Genomic DNA, 23,146 nt, shown 5'->3' with positions numbered 1-23,146 from the left:
GCTGTACTCTAATGTGGATTATACCTTGTCGGAGAAAGTTATCATCTCCTAACATATGCCACCTTTGTATAACTGACCCATCTAGAGTGTTTCTCTGAGACATAGGGTTGCCAGGTGTCTGGTTTTGAACCGGACAGTCCAGTATTTGAGCTTTTTGTTTGGGAAACAAATTGAGAAAATATAAATGTCCGGTATTTTCTAAATAAGATATAATGTAGATTGTGATATAATGTCAAGTGTGTCCGGTATTTTTGTTGAAACCATCTGGCAAGCCTACTGAGACAGAATGTAAAATATTCAACCCAAGGGCAGAATGATAATTCCTTGTGAAAGGGGGCAGGGAGGAGGGAGTTTTATGGTTATGTATGTATAAAATCTTTGTGGAAAATACAGTGTAAACCTCTCCATAAGGCAGTGTGAAATGTGAAAACTTTCCTGTTCTCGCTATTAGCAGCTAGTATGCTGATAATATAGTCCATAATTCTTAGCAAGGTAGTTAGAGCATCAAGAGGGGTTTTCTGACGAATACACGCACAGTGGGGTGTTCCAAAATTTTTAGCATGAGCTATTGCTAAGAAATCCCAAGTGTTACCTTGACTTATTTGTTAAGTTCTTTTGCTCAGTTTATCAGTTCCTTCCAATTGGAGTAGCTGTTTTTTCCTGTTCTTGTTGCCTTATTATGTTGGTCAGGCTGCAACCTGTTTCTCTGAAGACTACTGCAAACTGTTCCAAAGTTAAGGAGAGGGTTACATTACAGAAAAGACTTTGAGAGAGGTGGTCTTGAAATTTAATGGTCTGAAGAACTTGAAGGGCATGGAGTATGGCATAGTCTTGGGAAGTCCATGAAATCTGTGCAAACTACTCTGCTGGTATTGCAAAGCCCAAATTTTTAGATTTCAGATCAATATATTTAACTGAATGCATAAAATCTTTAAAATCTGAGATGCTGCCACCTGAAAAAAAAATTCTGATGTTACAGGGATCAGCTTTTAGCACTCAGCCACTTGAAGCTTACAATCTTTTCATGACCGCAGCCATTGGTGATGGCATCAAACTCTGGGATTTGAGAACACTGAGGTAAGGCCAGATTATTTGCAATGGAACTAAAAAGTCAGATATTATCCTTATTTGGAGTCTTCATATTTTCTTAAATAAGTGAGGTATAATTAGATAATATCTGTACTATGCTTTGAACACATGTGGCTAATGGTAACAATTGTATGAAGAAAATGGCTAACCAGCAGTAACTACAGTAAACTCTAAAGTAGTTCTTTTTTTCTTGATAACAAATAGGCAGGATTTGATGGTTCTTTTCATCGTCAGTATTTTTCTATGATTTCTTCATAAAACTAGTATAATGGAAAGCGGACTCAGTCTTTCAGTTTTGAGTTTTTTCTTTTTCTTTTAATGGATATTCTCAAAATGTTTGCTTAGGGTTATTAATTGTTTACACAAAATTAAAGTTAGATTTTAGCCTTTGATTGTCCAGGAAAAGCTCTCTAAAGTAGAAAGCTAACAATCCACATTTGTCAACTATTGCATTATATTTACCTCAGATGTCATTTATTTCAAATACAAAATACCAGTTAGTATATTGTGCTATGGAAATGACAGTGTTTTCAAAACATTGGATCAGTGTAGATGTTATAACAGATCCACTATATGATCTGGTGTTTAGAATAGGAATATACTTTTATGTAACTAAATTAACTTCTTATTATAATTATAAATCATATATATCTAAAGCCATAGTTGTATATGGTACTTTCTAAAACCAGACATTACCTCCTTTAAAATACAATCTAGCCCAAGGAAAGATCTTGCCTCCCCAACCAACCCAAACCACTCCCCTTTCCCCCCAAAAAAAGGCGGGAAAAGGAATATTTCAGGAGATCTTTGCTGAAGAGACTAACGTATGAATATTTCTAAAAGAAAGGGATTTTAGAGACCCGATTTGAAGGGGTGGAGAGGTGTGTTAGTTTTAAGTAATATTCTTGGATTTCTTTTTTGTTTTTATTAAATGTAATGATTTATGGTCTGTCTATTCATTTTTTATTAAGGAATACTTGATGTTATTTTCAGTTATTGTTACTTTTTTTTGTTTGTAAAAATCTGTTAAGCCAATAGAAGGGCAGGTATGTTATTGCCAAAATATGGCGCCTTATTACCTGAACCTATGTAAAAAAGTAATAAAACGAGAGAATTCTGTGGTTGGAAACTATCATGTTCCTATGTTTTTGTAATCAGCCGGTATAACTACTATTCTAGAAGAATAATAAATGAGTTGAGAGCTTTTCACAGATCACTTACCTGCCTTTTCCTTTTGCCTTTTCCTTTTAAAAATATTAATATAAGCAAAGCTGGTGAATGGTAAAGTAGTTAAAAGTAAAAGCTGGGTAATCAATTAAATACATGTGTCCTGGGGGAAGGGAATATTTTATTTATGTTCTTACTTTATGTTTAGTTTGGCAAGATCATTATACCAAAATGTTCACTGAGTTCGGATAGCTAAATTAAAAAAAATTAAAGCAGGTCCTTCATGGCCCGTATTTAAAGTACCTATCTGTAAATATGAACTATAATATAATGCTTACTGGCATAACTGCTGTAATGAAGTTTGAAAAAAGATTGTTATATTCTCAGCTTTTCACTAGTCCATAACTTTCGAAAATGTTCTCCTATTCAGATGAAAATTTCTGTCCTTTCTCTACTCACAAAGTGGAATTTTCTGGAAAATTAAGATTTTTTTTTTTGCCATTTTTTAGTTCACACGAGGAAGCAAATAGTTCATTGTTTCCTTTTAACTTACTCTAGCAGGTGTTGTTTACATAAAGTATTAAAAATAGCTGAGTTTAGAATGTTCTGATTTATCATGGAAGACATCTGCATTAATAGGGGCATTAAATAGTTATGCACTTTATAATTTTTTTGTTCTTATATTCATAAAGCTTGTAGTACACACAAACACATGGATCTCAAAGGATTCTTGCAGTTCAAGTAAGGTCTACATATGTGATTATGAACTGCAGCATAGGGCCTTAACTGTAGAGTTCATGTGTATATGAACCTAAGTGTAGAGCGGTATTTCTTAAACTGTGTTCAGCGGCACACCGGTATGCCGCGAGGCAGCCAGTGGTGTGCCATGGAGAAAACAGAAAAGATTTTGCTCCCCCACCACCTGCAGAGCCCGTAGACAGCTCCCGCTGCGGCTGCCCCCCTCTCTCCCAGCCCGCAGGACAGCCCCTGTCCCACGGGGCCTCCGCTGCTGCGTGGCTTTCTACTCCTCCACATGTGCAAGCAGCAACTTTTACAGCGGCCGCTGCTGCTGGGAGGGGGAAGCATGGCCAAAGCTGAGGAGCCGCTCTCGGACCTCGGCATTTTAAAATTGCTGCCTGTGGGGAACCTGGCTCTGGCTCTGCCACCCTCCTCCCCACCTGCGGCACGCTCGAACTCTGCTGTCACCCCCCTTTGGGCGCACTTGGCCTCTGCTGCCCCCCATGTGCTGCTGCTCTCTCTCCCCTGTGCCCCTCCACAGCCTGCTAGGGAAGTGGCAGAGTTTGATCTGGTTTCTACTCTCCCCCCTCCCCCAGCTGGAAGCCTGGCCTGGTGCTGCAGCTGTGCTGGGTTCCCCGCTGCATGGGCGGGGCTGGGCAGGGAGAGAACTGAGTTCTCCACCCCTCCCCCTCACCAGAAGAACAAGAGCATGCTCCCTGGAGGCTGCAGCAGGGTGCCAAGCCAGGTAAGCATCCCTCCTCATGCCCAGACCCCACACCCAAACTCCCCCGCACTCCCCTCCCCTGCCAAGACCCTGCATTCCCAGCTTGCTCTGACACCCTGCCCCAAGTCCCCTCCTCTAGCCTCCTTCCTGGTCCGGGGGAGGTTTTTTTTCATTTTCCTTTGCTCGACAAATTTTCCCTGGGAGCTGGTTTTTTTTGCTCAACAAAAAAATATTTGGTGTTCCCCATAAAAAAAATTGCTTGGTGTTCCTTAGTCTTAAAAAGTTTAAGAAACATTGGTGTAGACCTTCCCATGAGAAGTGGTAGCTGTCAACTGTAAACTGACTGGTGCTTGTAGCCAGTGAACAAAAGTCATATTACTTTTTAGGATGGGCTACTTGGTGTAGTGGTAGGCTACTTTTTGAACAACCAGGAAAATTAAATGCAAAAATTAGCATTGATGCAGAATTAAGGGATTAGAAAAATCATGCTATCAAAACCCAAGAAATTCAGTTAAGCTTTCTATTACTGTGCCATGTTGAAAGTCACCAAGTGCTGCAATACAGTACTATGTTCAGTTTTGTCATCAGCTCACCTCAGAACTGGGCTTAGAAGCACATAAGTAATGACTTGTGCAAGCTTTGTGATCAAATATATTGTCTTAATACAGTAAAACTCCAATGGTCCGGCATCTGATGGTCCGGTACTCCTGATGGTCCGGTACTCCTGATGGTCCGGCACCATCAGGAACCCAGAAGTGCTCTGGGCAGCCGGACCATTGGAGCTGCTCTGCCCCCAGGTTCCCCGATTCAGCCGCTGCTAAAACTGGCCAGCGGCTGAATCAGGAAGCCTAGGGCAGAGCAGCTGGGGCGCTGCTGGGTTGGTCCCATAGCGCTGCCCCTCGGGGCTGCGGGGCCCAACCCGACAGCGCCCCAGCTGTCTCCCATTCAGCCGCTGCTGAAACTGACCAGCGGCTGACTCCAGGAAGTCCGAGGCAGAGCTGCTCTGCCCCGGGCTTCCTGGAATCAGCCCCTGATCAGTTTCAGCAGCGGCTGACTTGGGGACACCTAGGACAGAGCAGCGGGGGTGCTGCCGGGTTGGTTTTGCAGCGCCAAGGGTTGGTGCTACCAGACCAACCCGGCAGCGCCCCAGCTGCTCTGCCCCAGGCATCTGGATTCAGCCGCTGTTGAAACTGACCAGTGGCTGAGTCCAGGAAGCCCGGGGCAGAGCAGCTCTGCCCTGGGCTTCCTGGAGTCAGCTGCTGGTCAGTATCAGCAGCGGCTGACTTGGGGACACCTGGGGAAGAGCAGCTGGGGGGCTGCCAGGTTGGTCCCGCAGCGCCGCTCCTCGGCGTTGTGGGACCAACCCGGCAGCCCCCCAGCTGCTCTGCCCCAGGCGCCCCAAGAGCAGATGGGGTGCTGCCAGGTTGGTCTCGCTGCGCCAAGGGTCGGCGCTACCAGACCAACCCCGCAGCACTCCAGCTGCTCTGCTGCAGGCGTCCCCAATTCAGCCGCTGCTGAAACTAACCAGCAGCGGCTGTATCAGGGACGCCTGAGGCAGAGCCGGACTATTGGAAAGAGGGGCTATGAGGGGTCTGGGGCGGCATCCCCCGCCACCCCACCCTAGGCTCCTCATAGCCCCCCTCCCTCTGATAGTCTGGCAAATCTGATAATCCGGCACCCCCTGGGTCCCAAAGGTGCCAGATTATCGGAAGTTTACTGTAACGTGCATGTGACTCTTTTGCAGCAGAATCTTATTCTCTATGTTACCTCCATGCCTCGTTGAGTGAGATACTTTCTGGTGCTAACCAATGACAGCTCCCTTTCCCCTACTCTGTTAGCCACCCTCAACAAACTTCTCAGGATTCCTCCAGACCCTACTTTGCCTTGTCGATACCCCAGTTCCTAAACTTCCAAGAAACATCCATTTGTAGCACAAGGTTCCCCCTAATTTTTTTATGTCCGTGTGCTGAATGATTTTTGTTATCTGCACCAAAATGGAGGTGATGTATTCTGCGAATAAGCTGTGTGGTGGGAGTGGCACTGAAGGGTTGGAGTGTAGCCAGGGGACTTAGAGGTGGGGCAGAGGGTGAGGGTGTGGAGTAAAGGCTCTGGTTGGGAGTGCAGGCTCTGGGTGGGCCTGGCGATGGAAAATTTGGTACGGAGGCTGCTCCTCTTTCACCACGGCAGCTTGGGGCCAAGTGAGAGGAGCCTCTCCATAGTCACCACAACTCCAGTGGGCACAGCCAAGGGAGGGACACCTGTCCCCCAGCTGTGACAGCTCTGGGGCAGCTGCAGGTTGAGTACTGAGGCTGGACGAGAGGTGCACTCGTCAGGCCTCAGCACTAAGCTGCCATAGCTGGGGTGGACGTTCTGCTCTCCCGACTGTGCCTGCTGGAGCTGCAGCAACTGGAGCATGGAACATCTGTGGCTGGGGCAGGGGAAGACAGGGAGGTGCCCCTCTCCCAGCCCCAGCACGAAGCTGCCACAGCAGCTCTATGTTTTAGCCCTGAGCAGAGGTGGTGTTCTGTGCAACCATCCTGAGCCCTTGCGTGGGGCTTGTTAGGCAGCTGTGTGGCTGACCAGACGTGCAGCTTAGAGGGAACTTAGCTGTAAGATTCATACAGAGAATAACAGATTGAAGTGACTACTGAGTATGAATTAAGGAAACAATAATGGTTACAAATAAAAGTATAATATCCTTCTAAGAGGCAAATAACTTTTAATGGGCTAAAACCTTTGTCTAAGGTAAATTTCTTCCCTAACACAATCTTTCAGCTCTGCCAGCTGTTACGGCCATGGTCCATCTTTCATGGATTCAGATTGCTTTATGTTCTTTTTGTTCTTCCAGGCTACGTTTACACTGTATGATTATTTCGGAATAAGCTATTCCTGAAGAAATACTCCAAAATAGCTTATTTCAAAATAGTGCATCTACACTACAGGGAAGCCTGAAAATTAGATCAAGGCAGGCTTCCCTAATGTGGATGTGTACTTCAATTTAGAGCCCTAGGAAGCACTGGGGAATAATTACTTTGAATGGCCTGGGGGAGGAGCTATTTCGAAATAGCAGCAGTGGAGTGTCCACACTATTGCTATTCCAAAATAGCTATTTCAGAAGAGGCATTATTTCTTGTGGAATGAGGTTTACAAATGCTGAAATAAGCTACCCATTATTTCAAAATTATTTTGAAATAAAGGGCTAGCTGTATAGACGCTTGCATAGTTATTTTGGAATAACAGATGTTATTCTGAAATAATGTTGCTGTGTAGATGTACCCACAGCGATAGATAACCACGAGGGTTCTTTTCCCTTTTTCTTATAGTCTAGCAAACTTTTGAAATATACCTTCAGCTAAGAGCCTTCTTCCTTGGGGTTTGTGCTCCTATGGGCATACACCATGCTGCTTTTTCATCATCCTGCTAAAGTGTTCTTCCTGTTTATCTCATATGGCAATAAACTCTCATTGTACTTGGCTGATCCTATTTAATAAGAGATCTAGACATACTGGTAAATCAACATTTTGGGAGAACTTTGTTTATCAAAATAACATCTATATATACACCACACAATGGTCATGATGACGAGTATAAGCTTTCATATGATACCCATACAACATTCATTATAGATTAATACTATAGCATTTGTGTATTAGATGTAGGAATTTGTTAGATCTCATAGGAGATGCTGTTACAGGACAGTTAACTCTTTGCCAGTTGGCATTGAGGGGCTCTTACTATCACAGTAATCTACACAATAAAAAGCAAATGGAAAGCTTGGGGAATTGCTATACAGCTAACAGATGTTTGTCACGGTAACCCTTGCAAAGCCCTGTCCAAAGAGGAGTGCTTAGGATACTGCATAGCTTTTCAGCTGATTCGGCAATATTTATAACATCCAAAGGAAGGTTGATCACCATCTACTTACAAACCCAGGAGAGAATCTCCATCTTTTTTAGAGGATACACCTTAGATGGACTTTATCTACTTGTTGTAGGCTATTTTTTTTTACTGCTGCCCATCTTTATAATACAGAATCAGCCACACACAGTGATCAGTACTACTGAATCAAGATCATTCCTATAAATAGTCTGCTTATAAGAAGCAACTGTTTATAAGAATCAAATAATCTGGGAGAGATGTGATTCTTATAAAATGAGTGCATTGTGTCTGACTGCTTCCAAATATAATAGATTACATAGTGAAAGTTAATGTAGATTTCATGGAGTATCTCTAGCCACTTCTCTTTTCTTGAGTTCTTTGTAGCTTTATTTGGGATGGGCATTTGTAGGTGGTGGTTGTGGCTGGAAATTATAAAGGCAATTATGAGGAATAGCTTTATCAAAAAGGAATAGCACAGGGAAGGAACGAAGGAAGGGATCTTTTTAGTTGTGTTACTGCAGCTTATAACATAAAGAAGGTGGTACTAACATAGTTGTTAAGTAACTTTGCTTTTATGTTACATTCTTTTGTTTGTATGTATTTTGTCTACTTGAAACAAACTGAAGCAGACACCTTGCCTAAAGCACAAAACATGCTTTTATTTCTTCCTAAATAATATGGGCCCAATTAATTTCTCTTGAACTATATGAGGGAAGAATTGTTATATGCCAAATGCCACATTAGATCAGCAACTAGTTCTCTGATAACGAGTTGGTGATTCTGCAATTTTTATACTTTGAGGCTTAGAGTGTAAGTGTGTGGGTGTGGTGATGAGGTCAGGCCAGATGGCTACAAAAAAAAGTAACAGAAAGTGGGTATATTAGCCCCAGATTAAACAAGTCCATGTTCCCATGGTAACCAAACAAGGTTAGCCCCAGGTTAATTAATATCCGTGGAGGAAATCTAGCACCTACTAGAACCAGTTGAGACAGGTTTGATTGGGACACCTGTAGCCAATCAAAAACCAGCTAGAACTGCTTAAAAGCCTCCTCTTTTAGTCAGTTTAGTGACACACCAGGAGTTGTGGAGGAGGATGTGCTATAGGAAAGTAGGAACTGCAAAGATGTTGTCAGGTACCAGGAGGGAACCCTGTAGCATTGAGAACAGCCTTTTTGGGACTCAGAGGTCCAAGGGAAGTAAACCCTTACTAAAGGGGAAGAGACTGAATTAAGATATCTAGTCTGTTGCCTCCATCTTTAGAGAGACTACTAGAGACTGAGAGATTTTCCCCCTCTTTCTCTCCCTGCTATGCCAATATTGAATGTGGCTAAATAAGACTATGGTTTTCTCCTGAAGTAAAGGGTCTAGTGAGAGCTGTAGTGAGCCATTGAGGTGAGCAATTAGACCAGCAGTTGCCTTTTTTCCACATGGGGAAAAATAATAGCCTACTGTTACCCAGAAGCATAGGACCCACTGTGTGAAATTAGGAGCTTTGTCACTCTGTGTGATTTTTCCTCCTGCTGAAAAGGAATTGGAACCTTAGGTATGCCTGCACTTCCAGGAAGCATATGGTGTAAAATGTCCCCAGGTTGGCAGAGTGGTTTTAAGATACCAAGTCCAATGGGTTCTCAACTTGGCTCTATTGTGGAACAAGAGTGGTGATCTTTTCTGATGTGTATTTGGGTAAAAATGCCCTTTTATGATGGCAAAAAGCTTTGAAATCATTGAAAGATACCATATGTATTGATAAAGCAGTTTACCCAAACTGAGATAATTTACATTGATTTTAGTTTATAATCAGAGGTATAATCCTGCATTTGTATTGACCCAAAATATCCATCAAAGTTAAAGGGAGTGCTGAGTATACTGGAATCCAAATTTGAGCCTATTACAGTTTGTGATGCTTACCTGAACTTGTAGTTCAAAGAGCTACTCCATTAGTGCAGAAATATTAAAACTGAAGGAAAAACACAAACTGAATTTAGCAATACAAAATTAAAAGTAATTCACATATTAATAGTTAAGGCTGGAAAGTGTAGTCTATTGACTGTGCTGTTTTGACATACAATAATTGTAAAGAACTACACTGCATGTTGTGAACTAGCAGTTCAGAAGTAGGCATTAAGGCAATGTCTATACGGCAGCGCTATCCCAAAATAGCTATTCTGCGTCTTTTGAGTGCACCCGTTATTTCAAAATATAATGGGCTCGCTGTTCTGACGTCCAAATAAACCTCATTCCACAAGGAGTAAGGTACTCCTTGGAATAGTGATTTATTTCAAAATAAGTGTTGTGTAGACAGCGCCAAATTTCGAAATAAGGTATTTTAAAATAACATTGAAATAAGATATTCAATTTGCATAGCTCCAATTTCATATTTTGTTTTGACCTATGGTGCAGTGTAGATGCATCCTAAGGGTCCAGAACTCACATAAGAGATAGAAAGCAGTCTCATGCCACTTTATGGCATGTCTACACTGGGAAGTTATTTCAAAATAACAAGTAGAGCATCCACGTTACCAAGCCTGTTATTTCAAAATAAGGGGTTGGTAATTTCGAAATAATAACGCCTGCTTGTGAAGAGGAATATGCTTATTTCAAAATAGTTATTTCAGGAGTTATTTTGAAATAACTTATTTTGAAATTACCTGGTAGCGTAAACTTAGTCACAGAGACTGACAAATATATTATATCTTGTGCTTTCTTGGGTAAAACCCACTAGAGTTGCAGTGTTGGTGCCAATTTGTCTTTTACGAGAGACCACATTGTGTCAGGTATGAAGCTAGATTGTAAACTTCTTCATCAAGTAGTGTCCCCGAGGGTGCTCCACTCGAGGTGCTGGGCTCGTCCCGGTGCCGCAAACCGGAGGAATTTTCACTAGCAGTAGCCCCCTACTGGACCGCGCATGCACGAGTGCCCCTTCGCGCCTTTCATCTGAGCGCGGTCCGGTCTTGTCAGTTTCTCTCCAACCGTCCGCAGCCACAGACGGAGTTAGTTTAGGCTCCCTTCCCCTCTCTGAGGAGAAAGGGAAATTTCCTAGTTATAGTTAGTTGCTTGGTTTAGTGATAGGTAGTTATCTGTTATACTGTTTCTGGTTGTAGTTCCCTTCTTTTTTTTTTTTTTTTTAAAAAAAGCCGTTTTTTCTTCAGCGGCCAGTCAGTGCCTTCCTGACTGAAATTGACTAACAGACTAAATAAACAACAAAGGACTCAAGGATGCCAGGATCACCTGGCTTCAAGAAGTGCCTCCAGTGCCAGGAGGCTATCCCCATCTCAGATGGACACTCCCGGTGTGTCAGATGTCTCGGGGACACTCATGTCCCAGTGAAGTGCAGCCACTGCGCGAAGATGACAGCTTGCGCCAGAAAGGATCGGGAGCTGAGGTTGAGAGTCCTTTTGTTTAACAAGGCTCTCCAAGCTCCGGAGGTCTCCAAGCCGCACTCTGCATCTACTGAGCATGCTGGGCAAGCCCGCAAGATCCACGGGACGCCGGGCGGCACCGCGGACAAGCCGGGGAGCTCTGGCTATGCGCCGAGACTCCCTGTGGGCAAGGCGGGCAAGGGCCGTAGCTCTTCTGCCCCAACTGCAGCCTGCCCCAAAAGCTCCGCTCCGACACCCAAGAAGGGGTCACGAGCGGAGTCGGTGCCGGCAACGGCTTCAACGGCCATTGCGGAGCCGGCAAGAGAAGCCCCGGCACCGGGAATTCTGGCACATGCGCGCCTGCAGCCAGCTGTGTCGGCACCCACAACACCTTCCCTAGGTGCCGCTCCGGGCTCGTCGGTGCCAGGCATATCGGCACCAAATGCACCTCCGCCGCAGGAGTCTCTGCCAGCCCAGCCTCCTGCTTTCACATTCCCGGATGATCAAGCTGCACTGAGCCTTTACTCTGCCGACGTTCAAGTGGCAGAGGCTTCTTCACTGCCTGCTATTCTGTCACAAGCACCTCCTCAGCCTGCCTGCAATGCCTCGGTGCCAACCAAAGCACAGCAAAAGTCTGCAAGGGTCCGGACAACATCAATAATGCCGGACAGTGTCACCTTCTCACCTGGACCTGATTCACCTACCTCATCCCATGCTGATTGCCGTCGTCGTATTCACCATTACACGACCTCCAGGGAACCCTACTATATGTCACCTCGTCATTCACCGCCACGTCGGTACTATCAGGACCACTACTCATGGTCTCCTTCACGCTACTATAGGAGATCCCTTTCACCAAGATCCCCAAGACGTACAGAGTGCCCTCGTCGGCATGACACAGTGAGAAGATACAGCCGTTCTTCTTCGAGTGATGTCCCCGTGGGTGCTCCACTACAGGTGTCGGGCTCGTCCCGGCGCCGCAAACCGGAAACTTCTTCGTAGCAGTAGCCCCCTCCGGAGGACCGCGCGTGCGCAGTGTGTCCCGCGGCGTTCGCGCCTTTTCTGCGTCGCGCGGTCCGACCCGCCAGTTCCTCCTAACCGTCCACGGCCGCAGACGGATCTGGAACACGCTCCTCTCCTGAGGAGGAATCGTTTAGTTAAAAAAATCAGATATATGTTCAGTTGTTTCCCAGTTAGCCCCTTCCCAACGTAGTGTTAGTCAGTGTTATATCGTTAGTTAGTTAGATTGGTTAATTGTTTAAAAAAAAAAAAAAAAAAAAAAAAAAAAACACCCCTGTTACTTCAACCCCCTGTTTTAATCCCGGGGGTTACACCCGCTCAGCGAACCATGCCCGGTTCTCCCGGGTTCAAGAAGTGCGCATCATGCGGCGAGGCTATGCCGGTGTCGGATGGCCACTCCCGCTGCATTCGCTGTCTAGGGGAGGGCCATATCCCTCAGAAGTGTGGCCATTGCGCCAAGCTAACGGCGCGCACGAGGCGTGACAGAGAGATGCGCCTTAAAATGCTCCTCTTCAACAAGGCTCTTCAGCCGCCGACGTCAACAGAGCGAGAGACCGAGGGTACGCACAAGACCAAAGAAAAGGCCTCCGCTTCGTCCAGGAGCCTAAGTGCGGCAGACTCGAGAGCCGCGTCGGGCCACCCACAGGCGATGGAAAAGCCTTCCAAAGCCCGTAGCACATCGGCGCCGAGCCCTGTACTCTCTGTGGCATCGGCCCCGCCAACCCGTCCGGAGTCGGCACCATCATCAGCGGCACCGAGCCTCCGAGCGGCACCGCAGCCGGATTCGGTGCGGTCCTCGGCACCGAGGCAATCGGCACCGTCGGCGCATGACCGTGCCCCGACTAAGACGGCACCGGTGGCCGGCCCGGCACCGAAGCCTAAACAGGCACCGAAGCCTAAGCCGCAACAACCTAAGGCACCGGACACGGCACCGAGGAAACACTCGGCACCCAGATCCCATCCAAAGCCTAGCGACGCAGCCACTCCTCATCCTCAGGGCGCGTCGGCACCGCACCGCACCGACCGATCGCTGGAAGTGGAGCAGCCGTCTCAGTCTCCCGTTTCGGCACCGGATCCGACGACCTTACACCCTCAGGTGTCGGGACAAGAAGTGCTTCCGCCTTCCTCGCCTCCTGCGCCTCAATCACCATGCCCTCCAGGGGAAATCTCTGATGGGGCCTCACTTATCTCGATCCCAGATAGCCCGGTCCCCCATACTTCTAGAGCGGTACCGACGAAGGCACAGAGGAAAACACACCACCCTCGTACCCCTTCTCCAGGTTCGGACAGGGCAGCCTTCTCGCCTGGACCTTCGATTTCACCTCAAAGACGGCGGAGCCACTATCACGAGTACTCTCCTGCACGCCGCTACTATAGATCCCCGAGAAGGTCCATCACACCGCCTCACTATCACCGATCATACTACTCCAGATCGCCGTACCGTTACTCGTACCGTTCTCGTTCCCCTCGATCACCTACCCGCTCCCGCTATTATCGTCATAGGAGCACTCTGTCCTATTCTCCACAATACTCTCATCGTGCGTCTCGTCACCGCTCACCGCATTCGGAGCGTTCACGATCAATATCGAGGCGCTCACCCTTGTCTCCGAGCCGACAGCAAATATATTCGCCAACGACCCAAGGCTCTATTCCACCGGCTCAACGCCCACCAGCGCCTACGGGAGATGCGTCCACGACTTCGGTCCCACAGGACGATACCACTCAGTCACCAGTGGCGGAACACCAGTCAGTGGCCTCCCCGACAGATGTCGCTTCCTCTTCTCCTGATGATGCGGTGTTTAACGACGAACCCCCTCTAGCAGATGATTATAAGCAGTTCCATGAGCTTTTTACACGGGTAGCGGATTCACAAAACTTACGCACCTCGGGGGCGCCTCCAAAACACCATCCGCTGCTCAGAAATTTACAACATTCTAGTAAATCCAAGCTAGCTCTTCCTTTCGATGCCGCGATATTGGAGGTAGCCAATGACATCTGGCAAACTCCGGCGTCTATGCCTCCTACCAACAAACGCACGGACAGGAAATATTTTATCGACGCCAAGGATGCAGAGTTTCTCTTTACCCATCCTGTTCCGAACTCTATCGTGGTTGACGCAGCACAGCAAAAGGCGAGATCCGCGCAGGCGAGAAATTCTATCGCGGACAAAGAGGCCAAACGCTTGGATTTGCTAGGCAGAAAGGTCTATTCATCTGCTACGGCCACATTGAGGATGGCAAACTACTCTGCCCATCTTGCCAACCACGACTTCGACAACTATTCGAAGTTAGTGCCGCTCATACAGCATCTCCCACATTCCCAAAGGGAGGTACTGAAGGCCATAGTACAAGAGGGGTACACAGTGGCCCGTAATGCGCTCCAGATATCCCTCGATATCGCGGACTCGGCCTCCCGCACTACCGCGACGTCCATCGTCATGCGACGAGACTCTTGGCTCCACCTGGCTTCCGTGCCAAAGGATCTACACCCTAAGGTGGAGGACCTCCCATTTGACCGAGCATCCCTGTTCGCTCAAAACACAGACCAAGTGTTTCACTCAGGAAAAGACTCTAGAAATACGTTAAGAACTCTAGGGATGTACACCCCGCCCTTCAGGCGCAGGAGAGCCTGGCCATATAACAGGCAGAGGCCGCCTCCTTCTTCGGCTTCCTACTATACCAACCAACGATTTAGGCCATACGACCAGCATAGACAGAGGCAGCGCCCCCAACGTCGCCGCCAGCAACCTAACAAGGCCAACAACCAGCAACAATCTAGACAGCAAGTTTGACATACTGATCGAGAGTCTGCGAGCCATCCCTCAGCTAGAACCCAACGCGAGAGTAACCAAACTCTTCAACCGCCGTCTGTATCCATACTCCCTTCGTTGGTTTGCCATCACCACAGACCGCTGGGTCAGGGAGATTGTAACCTCAGGACTCACCATTCCGTTCTCCACCTTGCCTCCCACCAACCCTCCCTCCCCACCCCTTTTCAGGGACCCCTCCCACGAAAATCTGTTACGACAGGAAGTAGTACACCTACTTACCATAGGTGCAGTGGAAATAGTTCCTCCCGAATTCCATCGCAGGGGGTTCTATTCCCGATACTTCCTCACAGAGAAAAAGTCGGGGGGATGGAGGCCGATACTAGACCTTCGCGGTCTCAACCGCTACCTGCGAAGATACAGATTCAAGATGGTTACTCTGGGTTCCATCATTCCAACACTACAAAAGGGGGATTGGTTCGCGTCTCTCGACCTGCAGGACGCATACTTCCACATTCCTATCCATCCAGCTCACAGGAGGTTTCTGCGATTCACCGTCGGAGACGACCACTACCAATATGCGGTACTTCCCTTCGGCCTATCCGCAGCTCCGAGAGTATTTTCAAAGACCATGGCAGTCATAGCGGCATACCTCCGTCGAGCGGGGATCACCATTTTCCCTTATCTCGACGACTACCTCCTCTCAGCACCTTCGAGAGAACAAGCCGAGATGGCAGTTGCCACTACAAAAGGCATCTTCGAGACCCTTGGCCTAATTATCAATCTGCCAAAATCTACTCTAACTCCGGCCCAGTCCATCGTGTTCATTGGGGCCAGACTAGACTCTACCACTGCTATGGCGTATCTGCCTACGGACAGAGCCGACACCATTCGAGACCTATCGAACGTCTTGCTCACAGCCCCGAAGGTCTCTTACCTTACCTGCCTGAAACTATTGGGCCACATGGCCTCTACCACATACGTCATAGCCCATGCTCGCCTCCGCATGCGATGTCTGCAACATTGGCTCCTCATAGCCTACAAACCGGGCATTACCAATATCAACACTTTCATAACCATCCCTGCCCGAGTCAGGAAATCGCTCGTTTGGTGGACTCTACCTGCCAATACTCTAGCAGGCGTTCCATTCCGGATCCAGCCCCCATCCATTCAATTGACCACGGACGCGTCGCTAATAGGCTGGGGGGCGCACATGTTGCACTACCGGATTCAGGGACTGTGGTCCCATCAGGAATCCCTACTCCATATAAACTTCCTGGAGCTCAGGGCAGTCTTCAACGCATGCCGCCACTTTGTCCAACATATACAGGGGACCACCATACAAGTCCTTACCGACAACATATGCACGGTTTACTACATCAACCGGCAAGGCGGGGCCCGGTCCAGGACTTTGTGTGCGGAAGCAGTGCGCCTGTGGAACTGGGCGATCCGCCACAGGATCGCGCTCGTAGCTTCCTATCTCCCCGGCAAAACCAATATAATTGCGGACACGCTCAGCAGATCATTCCACTCCCAACACGAATGGGAGCTCCTTCACTCTGTAGCTCTCGATCTGTTTCGGGCATGGGGTTACCCAGAGATCGACCTCTTTGCCACTCGCGACAACAGGAAGTGCCGCTCTTACTGTTCGAGAGCGGGGATAGACAACCAATCCTTGGGGGATGCCTTCCTTCTCAATTGGGGAGCGTACCATCTCCTCTACGCTTTTCCCCCAATCCCGCTGATACCGCGGGTAATACAGAAAATACTATCAGACTCGGCGACAGTAATCCTCGTGGCTCCCTTCTGGCCGCGCCAGACTTGGCTCACGCAACTCATGCAGATGTCGGTGTCCAGACCTCAACGTCTTCCAAGGATCAACAACTTGATCTCACAACAAAACGGCAACTTTCTCCACCCGGATGTCGACCGCTTGCACCTGACAGCTTGGCTCCTGACTGGCTCCAGGGCCTAGAGTTAACCTGCTCCCAAGCAGTCATGGATGTACTCGTGCAAAGCAGACGACACAGCACCCAACGATCGTACATCTATAAGTGGCGTCGTTTCTCAGCCTGGTGCCGGCCACAAGCCATTAACCCCCTAAATGTGCAGATCCAGCGTATTCTGGACTACGTCCTGCATTTACACTCCCAAGGATTGGCCGCTGCTTCGCTAAAAGTACACTTGGCAGCTATTTCGGCTTTTCACGCTCCCATAGAGAGCTTTTCCGTTTTCTCTCATCCACTTACGAAGAAATTTCTCAAGGGAATTTCCAATATTTGTCCACCACACAAGCCTATCCCGCAGCCATGGGACCTTGGCCTTGTACTGGACACCCTTACCCGCCCACCATTTGAACCACTTGCGACTTGTGAGTTACAAATTCTCACGATAAAGGTTACCTTTCTCCTGGCAATAGCCTCAGCTCGGCGAGTTTCAGAGCTTGCAGCACTCTCAGCGGACCCGCCATACACGATGTTCACTCAGCAGGGAGTCTCACTGAGATGTCACCCATCCTTCTTGCCAAAAGTCAACTCGTCCTTTCATGTCAATGAACCTATAATCTTCCCTACTTTCTACCCCAAACCGCATGCTACACCGGAGGAAGCCCGCTGGCACACTCTGGACATTAGAAGGGCATTGGCATTTTACCTTGACAGAACACGTCCATTCCGGAAGTCTCCGCGTTTGCTATTATCACTCGCTGATCGCTCTAAAGGTCATCAGCTGTCGTCCCAACGTATTTCCAAACATATAGTTAACTGCATCACCCGTTGCTACACTCTCAGGGGGAAATCTCTGCCCTGTTCGCTAACAGCGCATTCAACCAGAAGTATGGCTGCCTCCACGGCTTTTATGAAAAATGTATCTCTTACAGACATATGCAGGGCAGCGACATGGTCGTCCGCATCCACCTTCGCTAGACACTATGCCCTTGACCGTCTCAAGGTCGCTGACACAGCAGTCGCTCAAGCAGTCCTTTCGTCCGTGCACAAGTAAATCCGAAGCACAATCAGTGCGAGGGTGACTGCTTCATACTCACCTGTAGTGGAGCACCCACGGGGACATCACTCGAAGAAGAAGAAAAGGTTACTCACCTTGTGCAGTAACTTCTGTTCTTCGAGATGTGTGTCCCCGTGGGTGCTCCACGACCCGCCCTCCTCCCTGCTTCGGAGATCTCTCTTGTATCTTGCAGATGTTCCGGCTAGGAGGAACTGGCGGGTCGGACCGCGCGACGCAGAAAAGGCGCGAACGCCGCGGGACACACTGCGCACGCGCGGTCCTCCGGAGGGGGCTACTGCTACGAAGAAGTTTCCGGTTTGCGGCGCCGGGACGAGCCCGACACCTGTAGTGGAGCACCCACGGGGACACACATCTCGAAGAACAGAAGTTACTGCACAAGGTGAGTAACCTTTTCTTCTTCCTGCCGCAGCCGGAGGGATGACCGATGTTATCACGAGTGCTCTTCTCATTCATCTCACCACAGAAGGTATTCATGATCGCGGTCACCGCAATCTTCTCGGCATGAATCTCCGCATGGTCTGGACGAGTCTACTCCTTATGTTGCCCCACCATCCTTGGCTGGGGATTTGGATTCACAATATCATGAGGATAAGCAGGACCACACTCCTCTTCAGGGACAGCAGAGCCCTGATTCCCCAGCGCAGCGTTCCTCATCCTCACCGGATGACGCAGTGATCCCTGCGGACTTGTCTCCTACGGAGGACCACAAGCAGTTCCAGGAGCTCTTCAAGAGGGTTGCACAATCCCAGGATGTTCAGACCACAGACGTGCAACAGAAACAACATCGGTTGCTTATGAATCTACAACCTTCCCAAAAGTCAAAGCTCGCTTTTCCCTTTGATGACGCTATACTGGAGATCGCCAACGACATCTGGCAGACGCCGGCCACATCGCTACCAACTAATAAGCGGTCGGACAAGAAGTACTTCATCACGCAGAAAGATATGGAGTTTCTGTTTACACATCCTCAGCCTAACTCCCTTGTTGTGGACGCGGCACAGCAGAGAACAAGATCGTCTCAGACCAAGAATCCCTCAAACGACAAGGAGGCCAAACGACTGGATATCTTGGGCAGGAAAGTATATTCCTCCTCCACTTCTGCTCTGAGGATGTGTAACTTTGTGGCACAGCTAGCAAACCACGATTTTGATAACTATTCGAAACTGGTCCCTCTATTTGAGCACTTGCCGGATTCCAAACGTCAGATGCTCAAGGCAGTGATACAAGAGGGCTATACGGTCGCCCGAAAAGCCTTGCAGATTGCCCTTGACACGGCTGACGCAGCTGCTAGATCCACAGCTTCGGCCATAGTCATGCGTCGGGCGTTTTGGCTACACCAGGCCGCTGTCCCAAAGGAGTTGCAGGCCAAGGTGGAGGATTTGCCCTTCGATCGCAAGTTGCTATTTGCTCAGTAAACAGATCAGGTCTTCCACTCGGGCAAGGATACACGTACAACTTTGCGAATGCTAGGGATGTACACCCCCCCCCCACAAAAGTAGGAAATATATACCCTACAATAGGCAAAGACCATTCTCCTATGCGACGCCACGCGCCAGGACATATGAGCAACAGAGTCCAAGACAACGGCCCCAGAAGCGTTGCCAGCAACCTAACAAGACATCTGTCCAGCAGCAGGGCCGACAGCAGGTTTGATGGGTTGATCGAGGGACTTCGGACCACCCTGTTAACAGAGACTCGGGACATCACAAAAGGCGTATTCCATCATCGTCTCAGGCCTTATCAGCATCGTTGGGCTCTCATATCCACCGACCGGTGGGTTCACGACGTAATCACTTCAGGATATGTCACCCCCTTCACCTCTCTTCCCCCTCCCTCCCCTCCTGCCCCGTCCCTTTTCAGGGACCCCTCTCACAAGATTCTTCTACATCAAGAGGTGTCGCGCCTTCTCATATTAGGGGCAGTGGAAAGGGTGCCGACACCCTTTTTGGGGAGAGGGTTCTACTCTCACTATTTCCTCACCCAGAAGAAATCAGGGGGTTGGAGGCCTATCCTGGACCTACGTCGGCTCAACCGTCATCTGAGAAGGCAAAAATTCAAGATGGTCACGTTATCCTCGATCATCCCGGCTCTCGACAAAGGGGATTGGTTCGCGTCTCTCAATCTTCAGGACGCCTACTTCCATATAACGATACACCCAGCGCACAGAAGATTCCTTCGGTTCACAGTGGGGTCCGACCACTATCAATATCGCGTGCTGCCTTTCGGACTATCGGCGGCCCCACAGGTTTTCTCCAAGACCCTGGCGGTAGTGGCGGCCTACCTGCGATGCCTCGATATTACAATCTTTCCATACCTGGACGATTGGCTGCTAAAGGCTTCCACACTCGACCAGGCTACGAGGGCAGTGTCTATAATTACCACTTTGTTCACAGCCCTCGGGCTCATAATCAATATCGAGAAGTCCTTCCTAACACCTACTCGCGACCTGGAGTTTATCGGAGCAAGACTCGACTCCCTAACCACAAGGGCATACTTGCCGGTAAAGAGGTTTCAGCTCATACAGGACCTGGTACAATCAATATCAATTTCTCCAAAGTCCCGAATACTTACCTGTCTGCAGCTATTGGGACACATGGCAGCCACCACATATGTGGTTCCGCATGCCAGACTCCATATGCGAAGTCTTCAACATTGTCTGTTCACCGTGTACACGCCCCAGTTGCGCAGTACGAACAGGGTGGTTTCTCTGCCCAGTCAGGTGCGGACTTCCCTGACATGGTGGGACAACCCCAACAACATGCTAACAGGGGTCCCCTTTCATGCCCGAAAACCATCTCTACAAATCACTACAGATGCCTCTCTGCTCGGCTGGGGCGCCCACCTTCGGGAGCTCCGTGCGCAGGGTCTCTGGACACCCCAGGAATCGCTACAGCATATAAATTTTCTCGAGCTAAGAGCAGTCTTCAAGGCCTGCAAGCACTTTCTGCCCATCATCCGAGGACACTCCATACAGATTCTCACTGACAACATATGCACGGTGTATTACATCAACAAGCGGGGGGTCACGTTCCCGCTCCCTGTGTGTGGAGGCTGTGCGCTTGTGGAATTGGGCTATTCAACAAGGTATCACCATAACTGCAGCATACCTTCCTGGCAAGGACAATGTAATTGCCGATACTCTGAGCAGGCATTTCCTCTTACAGCACGAGTGGGAATTGCACCCCGAAGTGCTCTGCGACATCTTCTTGCAATGGGGCTTTCCCAAGGTGGACTTGTTCGCCACTCGACACAACAGGAAATGTCCTCAGTATTGCTCACGAGCAGGCATCGGCACGAACTCTCTCGGGGATGCCTTCCTCCTGGACTGGGATCGCCACCAATTGCTATACGCCTTTCCTCCTCTTCCACTCATTCCAAGGGTTTTGGAGAAGATAGCTCTGGGCGGCGCAACAGTGATTCTGATAGCACCTTTCTGGCCCAGGCAGATCTGGTTAACACAGCTGTCGAGAATGTCAGTGGCCTATCCATGACGACTACCGCAGCTGTCCAACTTGCTATCTCAGAAACACGGCACGATTCTTCACCCAGCCATCGACCGCATGCACCTCACGGCATGGCTCCTAGTTGGCTCCAAGTTTCTGAACTCTCATGTTCCCAAGAAGTGAGAGGCGTGTTGATTAACAGTAGGCGCAGTGCAACGCGTAAATCCTATCTCTATAAATGGTGTCGTTTCCATTTGTGGTGCTTGGCAAGGGATCTTGACCCTCACTCGTCGTCTATACAACAGATACTGGATTATGTGATGCATCTAAAGACGACGGGACTAACTATTTCTTCCCTAAGGGTGCATCTAGCGGCAATTTCAGCCTTCCGTCTTCCCGTTGACGGTTATTCAGTGTTCGCCCACCCTATCACCAAAAGATTTCTGAAGGGATTAGGCAACTTGTATCTGACCCACAGGATCCTACCAGAGCCTTGGGACTTGCCTCTGGTATTGGACACTCTGACTCGCACGCCCTTTGAGCCGCTTGCAACGTGTGGTCTACGGATGCTCACGATGAAAACTGTGTTTCTACTTGCCATCACGTTGGCGCGTCGAGTAAGCGAATTAGCAGCTCTTTCCGCCGATCCGCCATGTGCGCAATTCTTCAGTCATGCGGCAGTGCTGCGTGTCCAACCAGAGTTTTTGCCAAAGGTCAACTCTGTTTTCCATATAAATGAGCCCATAATTCTACCGACTTTCCACCCAAAGCCTCACTCCTCACTGGAAGAAGCACGTCTACACACCCTAGATGTCAGTTGAGCACTGGCCTTTTACCTTGACAGAACTCGGGTCTTTAGGAAATCTCAGCGGCTTTTCCTTTCTACAGCCGAACGCTCCAAGGGCAAACTACTTTCTGCACAGTGTATTTTCCCGTTTGGTCGTTGCTTGCATCACACAATGTTACACTTTGCGCAACAAATCTCTTCCGAGCGGTCTTCGTGCTCATTCCACCCGGGGCATCGCAACATCCATTGCCTATCTTCACGGAGTACCATTGCAGGACATACGCCGTGCGGCAACCTGGTCGTCCACCCTCACATTCGCTAAACACTATGCCCTTGTGAACATACTTACCTCTGATTCGAGGGTAGCTCAGGCTGTCTTGTCTACAGCCCGAAGGCGATAGGTCCGAAGCACTCATGTCACGTTGGACCACTGCTGTGTACTCACCTCGAGTGGAGCACCCTCGGGGACACTACTCGATGAAGAAAAGAGAGTTACTCACCCGGTGCAGTAACATCTGTTCTTCGAGATGTGTGTCCCCATGGGTGCTCCACGTCCCACCCTCCTCCCTGCTTTGGAGCTTCTATTTATGTCTTTCAGATGCTTCCAGTTGGGAGGAAACTGACAAGACCGGACCGCGCTCAGATGAAAGGCGCGAAGGGGCACTCGCGCATGCGCGGTCCGGTAGGGGGCTACTGCTAGTGAAAATTCCTCCGGTTTGCGGCACCGGGACGAGCCCAGCACCTCGAGTGGAGCACCCACAGGGACACACATCTCGAAGAACAGATGTTACTGCACCGGGTGAGTAACTCTTTTTTCATGGCATGGCTTATGTCTTGCAATGTGTCCGTATATTTGGATCCTGATTCTAATGGGAACTTTTGGTTGATAACTAATTATTATTTATTTGCATTTATGTAACAAGCACATAGTTAGGCTACATCTAGACTGCAAGCCTCTTTTGAAAGAGGCTTTTTCAAAAGACACTTTTGAAAACGAGCGTCTAGACTACAACCAGTACTTTCAAAAAAGCAAGTTGCTTTTTTGAAAGAGAGCACCTAGGCAGTCTGGATGCTCTCTTTTGAAAAAGCACAGTTTGCCTTACATGGTGCCTTTTTTTGAAAGAGCACTTTTGAAAAAAGGCGTTATTC

At 48.6% G+C, this 23,146-nt stretch overlaps 1 protein-coding gene across 12 annotated transcripts in view; it reads left to right on the top strand.

Moving 5' to 3' along the window:
- Positions 1-23,146, top strand: part of WDR27 (WD repeat domain 27) — a 225,735-nt gene that overhangs the window by 93,936 nt on the left and 108,653 nt on the right. For 11 of the 12 annotated variants that reach the window (XR_012902776.1, XM_075924676.1, XM_075924677.1 and 8 more), the window contains exon 22: positions 980-1,077. The exons of the other annotated variant lie outside the window; for it this stretch is intronic. Coding sequence is in view for 10 of the 11 variants with exons in the window: in XM_075924676.1 (XP_075780791.1) it covers positions 980-1,077 (98 nt within the window). In the remaining variant the exon portion in view is untranslated. Of the gene's footprint in view, positions 1-979; positions 1,078-23,146 lie in introns of those variants that run through there. 12 annotated transcript variants of the gene reach the window in all.

The sequence above is a fragment of the Pelodiscus sinensis genome, chromosome 3, assembly GCF_049634645.1.
Source record: "Pelodiscus sinensis isolate JC-2024 chromosome 3, ASM4963464v1, whole genome shotgun sequence".
NCBI classification, from domain to species: Eukaryota; Metazoa; Chordata; order Testudines; family Trionychidae; genus Pelodiscus; species Pelodiscus sinensis.
The sequence above is the reverse complement of the archived record's forward strand: the minus strand, read 5'-3'. Positions and strand labels throughout refer to the sequence as shown.